Source organism: Diospyros lotus, chromosome 15, assembly GCF_014633365.1.
Source record: "Diospyros lotus cultivar Yz01 chromosome 15, ASM1463336v1, whole genome shotgun sequence".
In the NCBI taxonomy this organism is placed as follows: domain Eukaryota; kingdom Viridiplantae; phylum Streptophyta; class Magnoliopsida; order Ericales; family Ebenaceae; genus Diospyros; species Diospyros lotus.
This window is the reverse complement of record NC_068352.1, coordinates 30,845,984-30,868,966: the sequence shown is the minus strand read 5'-3', so window position 1 is coordinate 30,868,966 and position 22,983 is coordinate 30,845,984. Positions and strand designations below refer to the sequence as shown.

At 30.7% G+C, this 22,983-nt stretch overlaps 1 protein-coding gene across 1 annotated transcript; it reads right to left on the bottom strand.

Annotated features, from left to right (window-relative positions):
- Window positions 1–1,905: 1,905 nt before the first annotated feature.
- Window positions 1,906–20,779, bottom strand: LOC127791724 (uncharacterized). The gene is made up of 4 exons (XM_052321701.1): window positions 20,692–20,779; window positions 15,245–15,360; window positions 11,007–12,018; window positions 1,906–2,123 (listed from the first exon to the last, which is right to left on the bottom strand). Exons 1-4 carry the CDS (start codon window positions 20,777–20,779, stop codon window positions 1,906–1,908), a joined length of 1,434 nt encoding a protein of 477 aa, XP_052177661.1.
- Between the last annotated feature and the right edge of the window lie 2,204 nt (window positions 20,780–22,983).

Here is a 22,983-nt window from a genome sequence, read left to right as displayed (position 1 = left end):
TGGTCTCTCGATAGTTGGGGCGTGAACTATGCTCCTAGCCTTTGCTCGAATAACCACCCACCAGTCTACCAAATTTCGTTGTCGAGATGGATACAGAGCATAATAAACCTGATGGGCTTGAGAGGCAAGTATAAAAAGATCATACCGATTATACCTTCTGCTAGCTCGGACCTCAACTATTCCATATTGATCATGTATTTGAGTCCCACGTCCTGGGTTGGGTCGAAGCATGTGCAATTAAATAGCACCACTTGTTTGATTGGTAATCCCGGGTATTCTAATTGGATTACCTCTTGAAGTATACCATAATAGTCATCTTCGGGTTGCCCGTATACTGACCCTCTAGTGCAAACGCCGCTGTTTCTTGTTGACTTGCCTTGACTCCATGAATCTGTGTGAAAATTATACCCATTTATGATGTACATAGGCCATGTGCGCACCATTCTCAAGGGCCCCCATGACATGTCACGTATTTGTTGATCATTAATCTCATTCGTTGGATCATGCACCTGTGCACATGAAGTACATGGCATAATTCGTATATTTATCATAATAATAATTTCCGTAATTTAAGATAGACTTACGTATTCCTTAAACCATTTCGGGAAATCAACCTCTATCCTCTTATCTACATCGATTTCAGTAATGTGTGGTGCATCTGCTTTAATAGAATCCACAAATAAACTGCGTTTATATAGGCCATGTTAATCATATATGCAAATAAGAAACCTAAAGTTGATAATACTAAAGATATGAGTGATCACTTACTTAATGTATGGTTGGACCTCATCACAATTCAGAAGAACATACAACGTGGCACGGTCTATTTCTCGATCATCCAATAATCGATCTTTATATGCACCTGATGGTTAACCAGATTGATTGAAGATGGAAAAAGTTGATTGATCTGGCCATAAGTCAACACCATAATCATTCCGTGGACCTCGTCTGATTCTTGATTGTACATCAGGTCCAAAATAATGCGAACAAAAAGTGGAGGTTTTCTCTGTGATGTATGCCTCGCAAATGGAGCCCTCCACATGTGCCTTATTTTTAACTTTACGCTTCAATATGTGCAAAAACCTATTGGGTAACAAAAATATATTAACTCAAGTTTCTAAGTTACATAACAAAGGATATTGTGTAATGTTTCAATTATAATTACCTCTCAAATGGATATATCCAACGATAGTGTACTGGGCCGCCAACACGTGCCTCATAAGCTAAATGTATAGGCAAGTGCTCCATTGAGTTAAAGAACCCAAGTGGAAAAATTTGCTCCATCTTGCAAATGATTACCTTAATATTTTCCTCCATTATTTTTAGCTTATCTACTCTTAGACTTGAAGAACATAATTCCCTAAAGAATTGACTCAACTCTGCTAGAGGCTTCCATATAGGGTCTGGAAGTGCTCTTAGTGCAATTGGGAGGAGGCGTTCCATGAAAACATGACAATCATGGCTTTTCATGCCATGCAACTTTGCTTCTCGCGTGTCTACACAATGACCCAAATCAGATGCATATCCATCAGGAAGTTTTAATTCACATACCCATTCGCACACTACTCTCATTTGTTCTACATTGAGTGCATACCGAGCCTTTGGCTTTAAGTACTTGCCATTACCTTGTGCCACTAACTCAAGTTCTCTACGTCGACAATACTCTTTTATGTCCATCATAGCCTTAATGTTGTCCTTTGTTTTGCCCTTCACATCCATCACGGTGTTAAAAACATTATCAAATACGTTCTTTTCAATATGCATTACATCCAAATTATGGCGAATGAGATTTGTTTTCCAATATGGCAACTCCCAAAAAATACTTTTCCTTGTCCAATTGTGGTCTACCCCGTAGCCTTGAGTGCGAATTGGACCTGTTTCAATTATTTCTGGCAATGCCCAAACTCAACCCCATATTCCATCACCGCTCAACCGTGGTGGGGGCCTACCTTTCTCAATCTTATTCTTAACAAAAGCACCTCGGTTCCTTCGAAATGGGTGATTCATGGGTAAAAATATTCGATGACAATCAAAAAAGGATGTCTTTCGACCATGCTTCAGCGTGAATGCTTTTGAATTCTCCATGCAATATGAGCATGCTAACTTGCCCACAGTCATCCAACCTGATAGCATACCATAGGCTAGGAAGTCATTAATAGTCTACATTACACTACAAGAAAAACGGGATTTAGTGACGGATTTTTAGCGACGGACATTTCCGTCGCTATTTTGCGACGGAATAGTGACCGATTTGCCATGGATTAATTTTTTTTTTTTTTTTTAGAATTAGCAACGGAATATTTTTCCGTTGCTACAAAAATTAAAAAAATTAAAAAATATTTTTTTAGCGACGAAAAAAACAATCCGTCGCTAATTTTAGCGACGGAAATAATTTTTCGTCGCTAAATTTTAATAATAATAATAAAAATTAAATTAAATTTTTATATAGCGATGGAATTTGTTTCTGTCGCTATTTTTAGTGACGGAAAAAAATTTCCGTCACAATATTTTAAAAGAAAAAATTAATTTTAATATTAGTTTAAATAATTAAAATAAAATTTTAAATTTAAATTTTTTATTATTAAAATTTAGCGACGGAACAATATTTCCGTCGCTAAAAATAGCAACGGATATAACTTTCCCTCGTTAAATTTTAATAATAATAAAAAAATAAAAATTAAATTTTTATATAGCGACGGAATATGTTTCTGTCGCTATTTTTAACGAAGAAAAAATTAATTTTAATATTAGTTTAAATAATTAAAATAAAATTTTAAATTTAAATTTTTTATTATTAAAATATTGCGACGGAACAATATTTCCGTCGCTAAAAATAGCAACGGATATAACTTTCCGTCGTTAAATTTTAATAATAATAAAAAAATTAAAATTAAATTTTTATATAGCGACGGAATTTGTTTCTGTCGCTATTTTTAGCGACGGAAAAAAATTTCCGTCGCAATATTTTAAAAGAAAAAATTAATTTTAATATTAGTTTAAATAATTAAAATAAAATTTTAAATTTAAATTTTTTATTATTAAAATTTAGCGACGGAACAATATTTTCGTCGCTAAAAATAGCAACGGATATAACTTTTCCTCGTTAAATTTTAAGAATAATAAAAAAATAAAAATTAAATTTTTATATAGCGACGGAATATGTTTCTGTCGCTATTTTTAGTGACGGAAAAAAATTTCCATCGCAATATTTTAAAAGAAAAAATTAATTTTAATATTAGTTTAAATAATTAAAATAAAATTTTAAATTTAAATTTTTTATTATTAAAATTTAGCGACGGAACAATATTTCCGTCGCTAAAAATAGCAACGGATATAACTTTCCATCGTTAAATTTTAATAATAATAAAAAAATAAAAATTAAATTTTTATATAGAGACGGAATATGTTTCTATCGCTATTTTTAGTGACGGAAAAAAATTTCCGTCGCAATATTTTAAAAGAAAAAATTAATTTTAATATTAGTTTAAATAATTAAAATAAAATTTTAAATTAAAAAAATTAAAAAATTAAAATTAGCAACGGATTATTCAAATCCGTCGCTGATTTAGCCACGGATTCAATATTCTGTCGCTACCTTTAATTTTTAATTTTTAATTATTTTATTTAATTAATTTATAAATATTTAAATTTGGAATGAATATTTAAATATACATTTAACCATGAGATGAATATTAAAAAATTAATTTATAAAATTTAAATAAATATATTAATATTAAAAATCATAACATTGCTAAATTCTAACTATATCAATTAAATGTATAATAATTAATTATTTGTAATATTTATTAACTGTGTACAAAATGTAAACAATAATGGGCTTGTAATATTTATTAACTATGAGAATTTTTTGCTAAGCTAAAAGGTTTAAAAACCATAATGGGCTTGTTTTTTTGCAGCTTAAAAGCTGTAATTTTTAACTTCTAGTTTAAAAAAAATGGTAATGTATTATTTGTTTTAATTTGTAGAATTATAACTTATAACTTCTACTAGCTTTTAGAAGGGGTAGAAGTTGGCTTTTTCAAAGATAGGGTACCCCAACTTCTACATCTTTCTGAGAAGTTGCAACAAATAAGTTCACAACTTATTTTAAGTTATAAACTATAATTTCTTTAATCAAGCTGCAACAAACATGACTAATATATGAACGACATTGTGTCTTATACTTGATAACAATATTATATGTCACTATCTAATATAAATATTATGTACAAAACATTAATGTGGATCAAGAAAAAAATAAATATATCTCTTTATCATTTGTCCTATCTAATTTTGTCTCTGACTTATAGATGAAATTCAACAATTTGAAACTCGCTGTGTTGATCAGATGGGTTCTGCCATTAGTATTGTTCTATTCTATAATTGAGAATCCTAAGTTCCGTGGATGTTTTTATTTTTTATTTTTTAAATTTTTTTATGAAACTCAAAAATTACCCAAAAAATTTATAAATGTTATGTAGATTTTGTTTAATATAATTTTTATTTATAGAAAAATTAATTTTTTAATATAACAAACTATTAATAAATAATTCAATATATCAAATTAATTTTTAAATAAATATTAATTTAAAATATAATAATTTAAATTATTTTATTATCACATTTTAGATAATTACAGTAAGATTTTATTTAAGTTATTTAATAATAAAATCTTATTTAAAATACATTATTTTTATTAATTAAATAATTATTAATATTATTTTTATAAGTTATATTATTTTTTATATAATTAAAATATTAAAAATAAATAAATTCAAGAGGCAAGAATTTATTTTAATAATAGTTTTAATAATAAAAAAATTAAAAAATAAATTTTTAGATAGAGACGGAATTTATTTTCTATCATTAATTTTACCGATGGAATTTATCTTCTGTCGCAAATATTAGAGACGGAAATAAATTCCGTTCATAAAGTTTAAAATAAAAAATAATAAATTAAATTTTGCAACAGATTTAATATTATGTCACTACTTTTAGCGATGCAAAACTATTTCCATTGCTAAAAAATTAAATTTTATTTGTAATTTTTTTGCTTTTGAAATATAGAGACGGAAATTTTTTTTTGTCGCAAATTTTAAAAATAAAAAATTAAAATTTAATTCGGAATCAAATAACAAAAAATAAATAAATAAATAAATTTAGTGACGAATTGTACGAGTTCGTCGCTGATTACGGAACTTTCAATCTGTCGCTAAACTTAATTTTTATTTATTTATTTAATTAATTTATAAATATTAAATTCTATAAGAAATTAAATATATTAATGTATATTTAATTAAAAAAATTAAAAATTTAGATAAATATATTAAATTTAAAAATCATAATATTACTAAATTCCAAATACATTAATTAATATATTTCATGTGCATAAAAATAAAACAATATCGAGGAATTACATTATATAGAAAAGAGTTTATAAGCTATCTTATCAATGTCTTATTCTCTATAATTAGGAGAATTATATAAAAATAAAACAATTAAATATATAATTAAGTCATTCACAATAAATAATACAAAATAAAATATTTATTTAATATATTTATGTAGCGCTTGTTAAAATGAGCAAGATAAGTAAGTATGAAGATAAGTTCGAAATAGTTTTCGGACTAAGATATTGAATAATGGTTTTCTCCCTTAATAGTTATACTAGAAAAAAACTATAGGGGGTTAATTTTTATTTTTGAAGTTTAAGTGTTATGTATAAAATATTAATGTTGAACAAGAAAAAAATAAATATATTTTTATATAAATTTAAAAATTCTAATCCATATCCCTCTCTCTTATTTGGCAGTATTTGTTAACCACTAACTATTATTTGTCAACAACCAACTATCAATCACTTGTCGTTATCACCATTATCTTTTTCCTCGCACCATTAGTTGGTGTCGCAACAAATTACCTCATGTTATTAAATATTATATCTTTGTTGTTTTGTTGATCATCATTTCACTTTTTTCTTTGTATGACAGTATATCGTTAGTTTTAAATATTTATGATTTTTAAAATTTTTAATTTTATTTTTGTTGTTTACTACTTTATTGAATCAAATTAATTAAAATTCGATATAACCTCTTTGTTTGTATGACAATATATCGTTAGTTTTTAAAATGTATTATTTTTTAATTTCTAATTTTATTTTTGGTTTTTACTACTTTATTGAATCAAATTAATTAAAATTCGATATAATCAAATTAATTGAATCAAATTAATAAGAATTATCATTTTTTTTAAATTTGCTTCTATTCAATTAATGTTTTTAAAAAAAATTAGTTTTTTGTTTTCAATTATATTTTTTAGTTAAAAATAATCTAATCGATTGGATTTTAAGACAATAATTTTTTTATGGTAATAAAATGATGTCGTTTTTGGCCTATCACACAATTTTTCAGCTTGTTCGATTTTTTAGCTTATTTGGTTTATCGGTTAATTCAATTTTAATTAATTTTTTTATATGTTTGTTTGGTTTATTGAATCTGTTTAGTTTATGTAGTCTATATTTAGTTTTTTCTATTGTTAGTTAATTTAATTTATTTGGTTTAATCGGTCAAGTCAATTTAGTTTAATTTCTCAATTCAATTTATTAATTTTTAATTAATTTAATAATTGAACCGATTGTTTACGTACCCCTAATAATGAGGGAAACTCTTTATATATGAAAGAGAAAATAATCAAAAATTTTCTTCTTTAAAAAATTAAAGACTACTCAACATTCAAAATATATAAAGAATATTGTTACAATATTTTTGAATTTTTTTTATCTTTTATAAATTTTTTATTAAAATAGTATTTATAACATATCAAATTAATTTATTATAATTATTAGATTTATAATATAAGTATTTTTTAAATTAATATTAATTTAAAATACAATGATTTAAATTATTTTATTATGATATTTTAAATGATTATAATAAATTATTAATAAAATTATTTAATAATTATCATAATTTTAATAATTTTTATTATTATTTTAATAATTTTAATATTACATAAATTTATATATAAAAATTATTAATAAATAAAATTTATTAATGAAATAGGCAGGGAACTCCCCGCCTCTTTCACTCCCCCCCGTAAACCCCTCCTTTCCCTTCCCCCTCGTAAAACCCTCCCCCCCTGCTCTTTCCCTCTTCTCCCTTCTCTGCATTACCCTTCTCCCTCTCTCTCTCTCTTTGGTTTCTGTTGATCCCGAGCGTCTCGGGTGGTGGCCAGTAGTCTTGCTGTTTTAATCGCAGACTCTCGCGGATATATAATCAGCCATAAGATTTGGAGGTTTTATAGATATATAGATGTAGCTAGCGTGCATTCGGAAGCATATATTCAGAGGAATTGGAGCTTTTATATTTATATATATAAATAGTTATAGAAGCAAGCAAGCAATCTGGGGGCAAAACGAAGACGAAGACGGCGAGATTATTGGTTCTGGAATCAATGTTCAACTCCAATAAGTCTCCATTTATTTCATTCTCCCTTACAACCATAGGCATAGCTAGCCGTTAGCAGCGTCTATAACACCTGTTGAACATTGATTTTGGATTTCATTTTCTTCAACCAGAGAGAGAAGGAATTAACCTGTGCACATACATACATGTATAATGCTGTGTGGATGATAACAACTGTATAACCCACCCACGCCATCGTCGCCGCTTCTGCATCGCTCGTCGCGTCCCTGCTGCACACCACCGTCGCCCCCCGCCACACCGCCGCTGCCCATTTCCAAAAGGTCCTCTCTCTCTCTCTCTGTGTATATATATATATATATATATATATATAGATTTACATGTGTGTTTGCTTCATTTCTGTATTTGGTGTTAATTTAATTTAGTTTAGTGTAAATTAATTTAGTGTTAATTTAATTTAGTTTAGTTTATGTATAAAGATATGTGTGTTAATTTAGTGTATTTGATTATGTTTATGTGTGTATCTAATTGTGTATTTGATTATTCATTATATACATTTTATTATGTGTATCCTATTATTTTGTGTATTTTTTATAGTGTTTTATGTTTTTTGTATATTTGATATTTTGAAATTATTAATTTAGTATATTATATAGATATACGTGCGCCCCCGTATGTGTTAATGTATATTTGATTATGTGTGTTATTTGATTATGTATATAGATATGTGTGTTAATTTAGTGTGTTAATTTAGTTTAGTGTAAATTCATTTAGTGTTAATTTAATTTAGTTTAGTTTATGTATATAGATATGTGTGTTAATTTAGTGTATTTGATTATGTGTATGTGTATATCTAATTGTGTATTTGATTATTCATTTGATATTTTAAAATTATTAATTTAGTGTATTATATAGATATACATGTGCACGGGTGTGTTAATATATATTTGATTTTGTTTATTTGATTATGTGTGTTATTTGATTACTAGTGTATATCCGTGTCTAAACTCACGGTATAAATAATATTAAAATTAAAATATAATAATGTTCATTAATATTACAAAAAAAAATACAAACACTAAACAAAAAACAGAAATTAAAATTATTGTATTCTTGTTAATATTTTATAATAAAAAAATACTAAATCTATATAATAAAGTAATGTTCTACGATCTAAATAAATTAAATTAAAAATTAAATATCAAACAATGCATACCAACTGTTGTCTGCTGCCATGGCCGCGGCTATCAATGGGGAGGGGGATCCTTGATTCGAGGTTAAAGAACCTTGAGTTGCTGACCGTGAGTGATCAGGAATCTTTGTGTTCTCAAATCTTGGGTTCCTTGATCATGCGTAGTTGGGAAATTTTTTATTTTTATATTATTTTAATTAAAAAAATTATTGTGCCTAAAATAAAAAATAAAATTAATAAAATAAAATTAAAATTAAAAAAATAAATATTTTTTTTAAATTTTTACATCTTTAAGTAACTCAATATAATAGATTAACTAATTTCATATTTCTTTAAGTATAAAAAAATTCAATACCTAAAGATACAAATATTAAATTTTTAATTAAATTTCTTACTTTGATATCATTATTATATGAATAAAATTTTACACTAAAAATAATTTTCGATCATCAATGATTTAAAAAATAGATATTTATAAATTAATACTTACACTGTTGGTGTTTTTCTATTTAAAATTTACATGATATTTCAAAAAAATTTAAAAACTTACACCGTTGATATTTAAATGCATTAAAAATTAATTTCTAAAAAAATTCAAAATTTAAAAGAATTGAAAAAGAGTCCCTGACCTTGATATAAAAAAATTACAAAAATTTTAAATAAAATTAAGTATTGATATATAGAAATTAAAAAAATTATAATTTATTTTTTGAAATTTAAATTTTAAAAAATTTAAAAAAAATTGGAGTCTCCAACCAGTGGCGATCGGCGACCCTTGAGCCCTAAGAGTGAAGAGAGAGAGAGACACAGGAGTGAATGGGCGGCAAAAATTTTAATCTCAACCATCAATGTATGAGAAATTGATCTCAACCATCAAAATGTATATTTATTTGAGACAATTCAAAAATTGTTCTGTTTTATTATATAGATGTATATAGATATGTGTGTTAATTTAGTAACATAAATAACTAATTTAACATATGATAAATATAAATAGTTTATACAAAATTAAATAATTAAATTAAAATTTTTATGTAACGATTGGTATGTAACAGACAATTATATTAGCATGTAATAGACAATTATTAGTATTTTGTTTGAATATTAATTTTTATATTATAAATATAAATTTTGGAATTTTTATATAATTTGTTTAATAAATAATTATAAATAAATTTTAAAATTAAATAATTAAATTAAAATAAAATTAAAAAATGTATAACTTTTAGCGACGGAAAAAAATTGTGTCGCTAAAATTTAAAAAAAAATTAATATATTGCGACGGAATTATTCCGTCGCAATAAATTTTTAATATATTTTTAATTTACTTCAGCGACGGAAAATTTCGTCGCTATAATTAATTTAATAAAATTAAAAAAAATTCGTAGCGACGGAATTTTCCGTCGCTATAATTAATTTTAAAAAAAATTGAAAAAATATTAGCGACGGAAACTTCCGTCGCTATATTAATTGAATAAAAAATTCTAAACTAATAGCGACGAAAAATTTCCGTTGATATAGTTAATACAATAAAAAATTTAAAATATTATAAATTTCATAAAAAAATTCTAAAATATAGCGACGGAATAGTCCGTCGCTAAAAAGAAGAATTTCTTTTTTAAAAAAAAATTGCTACGGATATTTCCGTCGCAGCATTTAAAAAAAAAAAAAATCTTTTTTTTAATTAGCGACGGAATATTCCGTCGCTAAAAAGAAGAATTTCTTTTTTTAAAAAAAATTGCGACGGATATTTCCGTCGCAGCATTTAAAAAAAAATAAAAAAATTCTTTTTTTTAATTAGCGACAGAATATTCCGTCGCTATATTTTAAATATTTTTTTTTAAAAATAATAGCGACGGAATTTTTCGTCTCTAATAAACAATAATAATTAAATTTTTTTTTTTTAAAATATTGCGACGAAAATATTCCGTCGCAATTTTTTTAAAAAAATACATTTAGCGACGGAAATATTTTCGTCCCTAAGACGTCGCTAAAATAGCGACGGATCCATCGCAAAGAAAATTTAGCGACACAGACTTTAGCGACGGAAACAACGGAATGTTTCCGTCGCTAAATATATTTTGTGACGGAATTTTGGATTTAGCGACGGAAATATTCCGTCGCTAAATCCCAAAATTCTTGTAGTGTTAGTGCAACCCTCATTTGAAAGTTTTGTTTTAGTGAAATATCATATGTTGGCACGCCAATATCCCATAACATTTTCAACTCATCTATGAGAGGTTGTAGGAACACATCTATTTTGGATTTCGGATTGTAAGGACCAGGGATGATTATTGTAAAAAACAAATACTCTTGTCGCTTGCACATCCATGGAGGAAGATTATAAGGAGTGACAATCACAGGCCAACATGAATAGGTTTTCCCAGATTTACCATACGGTGTGAAGCCATCAGCACACAGCCCAAGCCTGACATTGCGTGGTTCACGAGCAAAATCAGGATGCACATTATCGAAATGCTTCCATGCTTCTCCATCAGATGGGTGGGACAACACACCTAGCTCCTGTGGGTTTTCATAGTGCCATCTCATCTCTCCAGCTGTTGTCTTCGACGCGTAAAGCCTCTGGAGCCTAGGTGTTATAGGTAAATACCACATTCGTTTAATTGGAACATCTTTTCGCCTCCCAGGACCTACCTTGCGGCTTGTATATCGTGGGGCATGACAAAACTTGCACTCGGTTGCATTTGTATCATCTTTAAAATAAAGCATACACATATTAACACAACAATAAATCTTTTGGAATCCAAGGCCCAGCTTAGAAACCATCTTCTTTGTCCTGTAAAAGTCCTTGGGCATCCGGTTGCCTTCGGGTATCAACTCATTTATTAGTTTCACCCAAGCATTATAGCATTGCTTAGGTAAGTTGAAATCAGCCTTAATACTAAGCATCCTCATCGCTGTAGAAAGTTCGGTGTGATCAGTAGTGCAACCATCATATATAAGTGTTCTTGCATTATCCAACATTTCATAGAAGTTTTGTGCATCTACATTGGGCTCTTCTTCTTCGTTTTCCAACGTATGTGCTCTAACAGAAGGACCTACACCATCCATCACCATTGCATCATATGGATTTGGATTATCCTCGTAAACCCCTTGTGCTTCATTATATGCACCAGTACTCGTTCGGACCTGGGATTCCATGGGAGGCTCATCTTCCCCATGGCATGTCCAGTAATAGTAATGGGCCATGAATCCCTTCTGATAAAGATGCAACTTCACATCATCCACACTTAGAAATTTTCTACATCGACACTTAACACACGGACACCTTAAGGTCTCATCGTCTTGTGTGAACTGTGGTCGAGCACATACATAATGTATGAAGCTCTCAACTCCGCATATGAACTCATTTGTTATCCCTCGCTGCTCATGTACGTCAATGATCTGCAATATATTCACATCAATTCTTAGCACACATCAAAACTCTCAACCCCTATGGCTAATATATATAATATTCCCTTAGCCATATATGTACAAAGACAATTACAAAAGTTTTTTTATCTGAGTTTTTTTTCAATCTTTATCCACTAAACCACTCCTTATAACTCCTTAAAATTTGAAGGTTGGAACCTATCCCATCTGGAAATGAGTCATGATATGACCACTGGCATACGCATTTACTCACGGTACGAAATTTCGGCAGCATCCCAACGCAGTTCTCCAAATGCATAATAAGGATTATGTGCTGATTCATACGAGTTACACTCAATTTGAGTCAATCATATAAATCAGAACATATTCCTATATTCAACTAGAGAACAACATGAGATGCTACCGAATTTTCGTATCATGCATGAGTAAATTAATGCGTATCCACCGGGCACACAACATGACATCAAATTTTTAGATTGTCCAACTAGACAATTCAGTGACCTCCTCGCTCCATCGAGGACGTCACCGAATGAGAATCTAAGACTAATTTCTAACAAATTTAACTAAATTGCTGAAAATTATTTAATTAATTATATTCTTTATTTAATATAATTTCCTTTTAAAATCCAGCAGAGTCTCCCATCTAACCGGACTATACCCCCTATAAGATTGTTTAAAATCACAACAAAATTCATCTTACAGATAATTACCAACATGTTCATAATGATAGACATTCGCACAAATAACAATTGAAAATGCAAGATCATAAATATTTTAAGATAGTTCTTGCTCAACAAAGAGGCCTTGAAAAGAGGAACATCTGTTTTCTTGCCCACTGCTATTTAATTAGTCATAATATGATATATATATATATATATCATATTATGACTAATTAAATACAAGTTCTATATAATTTTAATATGATCTCGATGCAATTAAATTATAATCAAAATTTTAATTTTAGAGTTAGAACTAAACCAATTTAGCCATCAAAATCAAGTATGGTTGGTTTAAATCAAGGCTTCAAGACTTATACAGTGATTACCAATATTATGCAGCTTCCAAGAACAAAAACAAAATTATGCAATTTATTTGAAAACTCAAATTAATGTGCAGTAATTTTATATTTAAACAACTCATTTATGAACAATTAATATTGACAAATTATTGTGTGAAACGAAATACCCCTACCTAAACTAAACTTAAAAAAAAAAAGAAAAAAATTCAAAGAATATATCATGCTACTAATTAATACTAGGTAAGATAAGTATTTAAGAGATTTTTATATGGGATAATCTATTTGGGTTGAGTAGGTGAAGTCAAGACCTAAACCTAACCCCAAATTAAATCATTGTCACAACATTGAATAATCCCAAGGCATTTCAGTTGAACAGTAATTGTTTCATTTTTATATTAAAATGAAACAGTACATGATGAATTAGTGGGAAACCTCATCATTTGGTAATGCTGCTAATCCAAGATGAAGAATAATCCACCCACTAATCACATTTTCCTAATCAATCAATAGACTAATCCAAAAAATCAACAAAATCCAATGATGTGAGACAAAGCAAAATATAAAAAATTCAAGTAACAACATAAAAAAAAAATAGAGAAAATATAAAAACAAAAATATGATTTTAATAGCATCTACGTCATTGTTCCCAGGCTAAGAAAGCCCGTTCTCGAATTTGAGTCCAGATCTTCCCAAGGGTTAGCAATCAATTGACTCAAAATCCAATTATAGTTAGAATTGGGTATACCTAAGCCTCTCCAATCAACGAGGCATTGAGTATGAGCCACGCAATTATCAAGATGGGATTTGAGAGCTTTATCACTAAAAGCTTCTCACCAAAATTAGCCCTTCTTGCAGAAGGGCAGATTCAACTAACGCCCACCCACCCACTTCTGAGGCATCACAATAAGCTTGAAACATTTCAGCAAAGTCAGTCCAGAAATCGTAGTTTTGGAGCTTCAACTAACCTTCTCATCAAAGGTTGGAAGGTCCCTTTAGGTTTTACCTAGTCTACTTGAACTCCTTTTGCTTCTAAATGCCCATCAAAGGCACAATAAGTAGAATGGTTACAAACATTCTCTTGAGAGTTCCCAAGTTTTTTGACTTGATTATTTCCTAACACTGCTAAAGTTCTCAGTTGAGGACCACAAATGATGTTACGTACCAATCAGTCAGGTCTTATTAGGGTTTTCATCTAACTAATGAAGCAAAAACAGACGAGAAGTTAAATCACACTACACACAGGGACAATACAGGGAAGCCAAGCCATTGAAGCATCTATCAGATCTTTGGCACGGGCTAATTAAGATCAGCCTCTATCTGCCTCTCATCTATGTGGATACTGTTTGCAGTCAACACACAGCCTAACAACAAAAATTTTGTCACCACTTAGCTAGATATTTTCAACTTTTAGTTTTGTAGATTGTATTAATTTAAAAAAGAGTTAGTTATTATCTTTATTTTCATATTGGTATAGTTATGGAGCAATTAAGGAGCACACTTACTTGTAATGGAGAAGTGATAATTACTCATTAAAAATTATGAATAGCTGATATATAAAGCTATACACTTCTTTATTGAAATTATAAAAGGATAATAATTAAAGATCTCTTCACCCCCCACCCCAACAATTTTTTCCCTTATTCTCTCTCGGTTTCTCTCCCCTTTGTCTCTATTTCTCCTGTTCTTCAACTCTACATTCAAGGAAATCACAGGGCAGGGCCTGACAAATTTGTATAATCATAAAACAACGGTACTGTACCAAAATATTTTCACCATTAAAAGTGAACAAAAACTCACATAATTTTACACAAACTAAATAGTAAAATTAATCCTTACTGTGACATACAATGATTAGAGAAAATTGGTCTGTAATTATAATTTTCATCGCCACTGCCTATCCAATGAGACACAATTTTTATACAAAATATTATATGCATAATGTGAGACAAAGCAACCCTAAACAGAGACCAAGATGATACAAAAATTGGTCTGTAATTATAATTTTCATCGCCACTGCCTATCCAATGAGACACAATTTTTATACAAAATATTATATGCATAATGTGAGACAAAGCAACCCTAAATAAAGACCAAGATGATACAAAAATTGGTCTGTAATTATAAATTTTTAGTACAAAAATTACCACAAAGCAACCCTAAACATCTATATATAAATGAGAAGTTTTCTGTAAAATTATAAATTTTTAGAACAAAAATTACCCAAGATGGCGACGAAAGCTTACCGTGGACAAAGATAGCGACGAGGATGAACAACGGTATGCAAATCGGAATTGGAGGTCGACTTCGACGGAGATGGTGAACACGAATATCGCTCGCTGAAACAGAAACCAAGATCACTCGCTGAAACAGAGAAAAAGATCGCTTCCGGTGGACAAAGACTCCAGATCAATGGTCGAAGACCAAGATCGGTGGATGAATACCAAGATCTCTCGTCAGATCTACATAAATAAGAACAGAACGAGGACGAAAACCTTACCATGGAAGAAGATGAAGATACGCTGGTGGTGTGAAACTTGAAATCAAAGGTGGTCTTCCGCGGAGATGGCGACGAAAACAAAGTCAGAGCTGGAGTTTTGTGGAGATGGTGACGAAGCCCGAGTCGAAGATGGATGGCGAGTTACAAGAAGTCGGAGATGGTCTTCTTCAGAGGTGGATGGCGACTCACAAGAAGTCGGAGATGGCGACGAAGCCCAAGTATAAGCTCAACTTCGACGGTGGATGGCGACAAAGAGGAAGGGGACGAAGGCGACTCGAATGGGAGAAGAAACCCTAGAGAAATCGAGGTGGACAGGGACAAAGGCGGCTTGAATGGGAAAGGAAACCCTAGAGAAATCGAGGTGAACAGAGACGAAGGCAGCTCGAATGGGAGAGGAAACCCTAAAGAAATCAAGTGGAGGGTGCGAATGTGTTGTGCGCGCGGATATGCATTCCCTATAAATGTAAAACACCCCCCCTAGGAAAATCATTTCTAGCAAAAGCGAGAAAAGGGCCTCACGTGAGCGAAAATGGGAACTTAATTTCCCTGGAAAATAAGTGTAATCAAACACTATAAAAGTTAGAATTTAGATGGAAAATAGTCATTTTCTATGGAAATTAAGTGCAATCAAATAGGCCCTTATTGTGAATGGCATTGTCGAAATCTTTTCTATGGAAATTAAGTGCAATCAAATAGGCCCTTACTGTGAATGGCATTGTCGAAATCTTTAGGGGTTAAATTGAATATGTCTTTAACCTATCATGCATCCTTAAATAAATAAATAGTCCTTAGATTTCTTATAAAAGAAAAATATGATAAATCGATTATAAATTGACACATGGACTATTTCTTTTAATTAGCATGAAATATTAATCTTAATGCATAATGAGTCACATGCCTATATTCATAAGATGAATATAATAGATATGAATAAATGTTAGTTGAACATCTACTAAATGTGACACGAGTCGCATAAGTAGCACCATTTTTTTTTTTGTTGATTCCTTTAAGAAAATTAATATTTATATATTTATTATTGCATGTCTATAATTTTATTATTTAATATTTTTTTGAATTGATTTAAATTTTTTTAATTATTTAATCATCTTAAGTTGTAGATTGATTAACTTTTAATTTAATTATTTTTTAATATTTGATTCCCTCATTGTATGTCCTTCAAATTTAAAATGTAGTGTATGTTTAGTATATATTTTATTTATAGGGTTTTATAATATTAAAATATAGTATTTATATTATTAATATTACTAATTAAAATGGAGTGTGTGTTTTATATTTAATAAAATATAAAATATGTGTTTTATATGTTTTATAAAATTTTATATTTAGTTTACATTTTCTAATACACTTTTCATTAAATTTTTTATTTTATTATTTATATAATTAAATAAACTTTCAATAGACTTTAAATTAAATAATTATATTTAATTTTCAATTAAAGACGGACTTCGAGACGGAAAAAAATCCATCTCGAAATCTGTCTCAAATTTAAGACGAATTTTGAGACAGATTTTTATCGTTTGTAATTTGAGGCGGAAATAAATTCGTCTCAAATTTGAGACGAATTTTTTTCCGTCTCAAATTACAAACGGATTTACAGACGGAAAAAAATCCATCTGTAATTAGAGACTGAAATAAATCCGTCTTAAATCTTTGAGACGGATTTTTTCTGTCTCAAAATCTGTCTCAATTTTGAGATAGATTAATTTCCGTCTCTAAATCTGTCTCTATTTAGAGACGGATTTTTTTCCATCTCAAAATCCGTCTCCAATTTGAGACGGAAAAAATTCGTCTCAAAAGGGTTCAATCTTTAAATCCGTCTCTAATTTGAGACGGAAAAGTTCATCTCAAAAATCCGTCTCTAAACGCAGGTTTTCTTATAGTGTTTTCCATTGCAGCGTCGAAATGCTTCATGGTTCTTCATCCCCTCATTGTTAAAAAACTAATTTTATATTGGTTGTGTGATTATCTTCATTTCTCCTTAAATCTTATGGCTTGTCTAAATCTTTTATTAGGTCTTGTTGTTGGTCTCATTGGGGCTTGTTCACGCTATTTTTCGTTCAAGAAATGACATTTGTGGGTTAATTAGGAAGCTAGTGGTGGTTCGTTTTGGGGTGTTTCGGGTCCATTAATGCTTTATGTGTGCGTTGAGTCTACTAATATTGGGGTTTAGTTGACTCAGTAGAGGCCAATTTTCTCAAATTTTTGTGCCAACTCTCGGCCCAGTCGACTAAGCAATCTTCTCAATCGACTAAGCCTTAGTCGACTAAGCATTTCTTTAGTCGACTAAGCCCTTTCTTTCAGATTATGCACCTTGCACTCTTTAAACCATAACTTTTTGTCCCGATATTAGAATTAAGATCCATTTTTTTTTGTTGCGACGCTAACTCGATAAGTTTCGATTTATATAGAATTTGAACCATTTAGTCAACTATTGATCATGTGGGCTTCCTTTGAAATGTATGCTTGATTGTAATTTTCTCCTTCCTTAAAATTCGCTCAATCTTAAATTTTGGAATCAATGCTTCCACCTTAACCCGGTTATCAATATTATCAAATAATTGGACTTAATTAATGTGGTGGAATCTATTTAAATGTTGAATTATGTGAAATAGCCAAGAATCTTAATGGACAAAAATTGAGGGTGTGAATGTTACTTGTTATAACATTGCTTGTGGCTACGTTGTATTTCATTGTGTTACTATATTGCTTTGCATTATGATGTTGGGTCATGGGTTGCATTCATTGGGGGGTCATGCTATATATGTGTTGGAAGCGTGAGTATTGGAATGACACGGTTGGCCTATTGAGTGCTAACTTTGTGTATGTTAGGCGAACACATGTATTAAAGTATTTGTGTGTGTGAATTCCTATGTGGGTGTAGCATGACCTGATATTTGGCTTATGCGAACCTTGACATCACGTTAATGCTGCAAGAGCCATTGCATTCATTATGTGTTGCATTGCATTGCGATGTGTTCGCGTAATTATACCGTATGGTGGTAGTGGTGATGGAATTGGCTTGTGATTGTGATGCGTAAGACTGGAGGGTTTGAGTCTCACAGCAGTTATATCTTGTGATGCGTAAGACTAAAGGGTTTAAGTCCCACAATAGCTATATCTTGTGATGCATAAAATTGGGGGGGTTTAAGACCCACAATAACTTGTGACATTGATGAGATTGTGAGTGTTATGGCACATGATGACAATGGTAATGCATATGATATCTATGGATGTGGTATGAAAGCCTTGGGCTCATGTGATTGATTTGGTAGCATGTTCTTGGCTACTGGCAAGTTTGTATACTGGAACTTGGGCGTCAGTGTATGCAATTTATGTGGCCTAAAAAACCATATGTGTGCATCTATGCAGTTATGTTATAGCTAGTTATGGCCAGGTATCAAGTTATATAACCACATGACATGGATTGTGTGACGTTTATGCATATGAGACTGGGTATTTCCATATATGATATGATATGCATGATGTTTAGGGAAAATCGTATCCATTTTTCGTTATTTCTATATATTTGTTGAGTCTTATGGCTCATATTAAAAAATATGTTTTGATAAAAAGTAAGAAATGACATTTCTTTAAGGATGTTGTTGTCAAGTGTAGAAGGTATAAACCCAATTGATGTTTATATGTCAAGTAATGATTTTTCATTAGCTATGAATTATTCATACTTTTATATATCGATCTATTGATACTTCTCTTTGCTATATACTTATTAGGCCTTGTGGCTCACCCTTACTTCTTTTGTCATTACAGAAAAGGGAAATATAGTTATTTGGGATGAATCTCAATTAGATGTGTATAGAGATGTCCTAACCTCAAGATCCATGGATATAGTTTTGAGGGCATGAGTAGAGTATTTCATTATGTATCTAAAATCTTTGTGCCTTTATTTCGAAAATGTATGGGTGGTAACCTTAAGATGATATTGTAAGGAATATTGTATAATTTAGTTTGGCTCCTTTTGTTAGTGAGCAAATTCAGAAAAGAAATATTTGGAAATGTTGAATAAGTGTATCCATTTTGAATGAACAATCTCTCAGACTTCCTATGCTAGCAAGAAAATCTGGGAGCGAGTCTTAACAATTTTCATCACAAATGTCGATATTTGCGTCAAAAGCCAAATAATGCTTAGGGATAGTGAAAAAGTGGTTGTGCCTCTAAGTATTATTTAGATGAGTAATCGGGTGTCTTCTTCATCACAAATGTCGATTTCACATAAAAAATCTTATAATGCTTACTCACCGTGGTTTTCTCGAAGTATTTGTTTGATGAGTAACTACGTGTTGGTATCACAAATGTTAACATTCACATAACACTTATAATACTTAGGGAGGTAAGACAAATGAAGATCATGAGTTCAAATTTGAAAATAAACTTAATTGAAGATTTCCTCTAACATTTGTATATATTTTTTATGTTAGGAGAAATGTAAACATATAATGATAGTTTAGATCTTTTTTTTCATATTTCATTTAGTTTTGGATGTGATACTCTGATATGTCCTAGCATAAGCGATAGAAATTTTGAGAATTTTTCAATGAGCTAATTATAGAAAAAAAATATGTGATTCTTTTTTTGATAAATATTTATAACTATTAAATTAAAATAAAATTATATTACATAGACTTACAAAAAAAAATTATATATGAAAAAAATAACATAATTAAATTTATCAAATAACTTTGTGTTTTTGTTTTTCATAAATATATCATTTTTTATGAATAAACAAATGGGTTTAAAGTATAAACAAATAACAAATGTGAAAAAATGAATGGTGCGTTTGATTGTAAGGGTGGAATTTGGGTAGAAAGAAAATGAATTCCAGAGAATTGAATTGCAGGGAAAATGAATTCCTAGAAATTAGAAGTTTAAACTGTTTGATTGGTATAATTTTTTACCTAGAAAATGATGTTATTTTCCATCTTTTGCTGTTTGATTAGTAATATTTTTTATAGAATTTGATAATTTTTATTTTTCATTTCTATACATTTTATTTATCACAAAAAATTAAAAATAATAATAAACACTCTCCATTTATTAATTCGTTATGAAATATAGTAATAAAATAAAAATACACTCAAAAATTAAAAAACCCACGATCTCACCTTCTCTCACTCCAAACCCACTTTCTCACCTTCTCTGTCTCCCTCCCGTGTCTCCCTCTCGCCATTGCCTTTGCTAGGCATTTCTGAAGGTGCAGAAGATCGGGCCGACAACCCCATCGTCAATCTTCTAGGTCAGCCTCGATCTCCCGCGACCATGGCCAACAACCAAATCCTCGCCATCGTCGATCCTCGCCATCGGCTCCTCCAACCCCATCGTCGATCTTCTACACCATCGGCTCCTCCAACCCCATCGTCGCCATCTGGGTCAGCTGTAACGTTGTTGCCGTCACTGTGAGTCTCTCTCTCTCTCTCTCTCTCTCTCTCTTCTGTGGAGATGGTGACGAAGCCCAATACGGAGCTCGTCTTCGGCGATGGATGGCAACTCATAGGAAGTTGGAGATGGCGACGAAGCCCGAGTCGAGGCTCGACTTTGGCAATAGATGGCGACGAAAAGGAAGGGGACGAAGCCAGCTCGAATAGGAGAGGAACTAGAGAAATCGAGGTGGACAGAAGTGAATGTGTTGTGCGTGTGGTGATTGAATTGCCTGGAAATGGAAAACAAGCCCCCCCTAGGAAAATCGTTTCCCACAAAAGCTAGAAAAGAGTATCATGTGACCGAAAATGGGAACTTAATTTCCCTAGAAAGTAAGTGTAATCAAACACTACCAAAGTTAGAACTTAAATGGAAAATATTCATTTTCCATAGAAAATGAGTGCAATCAAACAGGCGCGAAGTTCTTACAATACATTCATGGTGCCAGTTTTGAAATTATGTGGATGATTGGGGCGTTTCTATTCAAAAATATAAACAAGATATGGTATTGATCTATCTTCCGAATGGCTTTCATTATTCTATCATATAACCTAATTAATTAAATTAAAACAAGGTAATAGGCCAAATCATTAGATTTGAATAGTTAGTTAGATGTGGCATTGGTTCACATGAATGATATTAATGTTGCTAAATCCTAAATCTTAAACACTAAACAATGTGTTACATTTTAATTAGTCTAATAAATTAAAATAAAAATGTTAATTACTAAATATAAATTCACTAAAATTTTCAAAAATCCAACCTCAAACTTTAGCCATGGTGTTTCTTGGTTTAAATTCCAACTTCAAATAAAGGATGTCGTCATAATTTTGTGAATCGGGAGAAAGGAGCTTCATTGTCACTGCTGCTGCCATCGAACACTCCATTCGGGTGTCTTTCATGTGTTGTGTGTAATACCCCGAGAGCCTAGAGAAATTAGTATATATCGAGAATAGTGTAAGGAAGGAAATAACACCAACTAGATACCTTTTGGGCTGAATGTGGGCAAAGAACTCCAGGATTAAGCGTGCTTGACCTAGAGAAATCTAAGGATGGGTGACCCCCCTGTAAAATTCGCGTAGGCCCATCAGGGAAAGTTGCTCTGGTCTTTCTTGTCGCTCGATACGGGATGTTACAGATGGTATAAGAGCTAACCCTTGGAGAAGGCGATCCAATGAAGGCAGGGAGTGGCGCCGAGGCGCAAGACCTGATCAAGGAGCGGCTCCTGGCAGGCTTTTAGGATGGCAGCCTCCAAATGGGAGAAGATCTGGGACAAGTTATAAGGTCACATGACGAGAACGTCATGTGCTCAAGGGGGGAAGAATGTAATACCCTGAGAGCCCAAAGAAGTTAGTATATATCGAGGATAGTGTAAGGAAGGAAATAACACCAGCTGGATATCTTTTGGGTTGAATGTAAGTAAAGAACTCCAGGGTTAAGCATGATTGACCTGGGGAAATCTAAGGATGGGTGACCCCCTGGGAAGTTTGCGTAGGCCCATCAGGGTAAGTTGTTCCAGTTCTTCCTATCGCTCGATACGGGATGTTACATTATGTCTCAATTGACATTTACTATTTGCTCGACTACATATTTATATTCTACAAAAAATTTCTATGAAAGTTATTTTTATATTTTGATATAAAATATTTTTATTTTATTATAAACTGAGTAAGTAAATTTTTTTATTGATATCGACCACTAGTTAGGCTTCATTCGACTTCGAGTTATTGGTTGAGTTTGGCTCAGTTTTGGTATTTTATAGAGGCTTTCTTTAGCTTAAATGGAAGGACTTTTTCAAACTCACAAACAAACCAATCAGAATTAGGATTCATACTTTAACCAAGATTATCATTGAAATCTAGCAGTCCAACTCGAGTCTAAGTAAATTTGGGATAAACTTGTTTTCATAAATCTTAGGAAGATGGTACGTTAAGTTAATTTTGATCCCTCTGTGTTCTTTTATGATACCTATTCCTAAATGTTATCCAAAAAAAGAGATCTTATGCTA

Excerpts from the sequence above, each read along its gene's own strand:
- LOC127791724 (XM_052321701.1), bottom strand. The coding sequence starts at position 20,779 with ATGGGGTTGTCGGCCCGATCTTCTGCACCTTCAGAAATGCCTAGCAAA. Across the intron at positions 12,019-15,244 it reads AGCTTTCGTCGCCATCTTGG|ATCATTGACGTACATGAGCA; the intron begins GTAATTTTTGTT and ends AATATATTGCAG. Across the intron at positions 2,124-11,006 it reads TGATGGCTTCACACCGTATG|GTTGGATGACTGTGGGCAAG; the intron begins GTAAATCTGGGA and ends GTATGCTATCAG.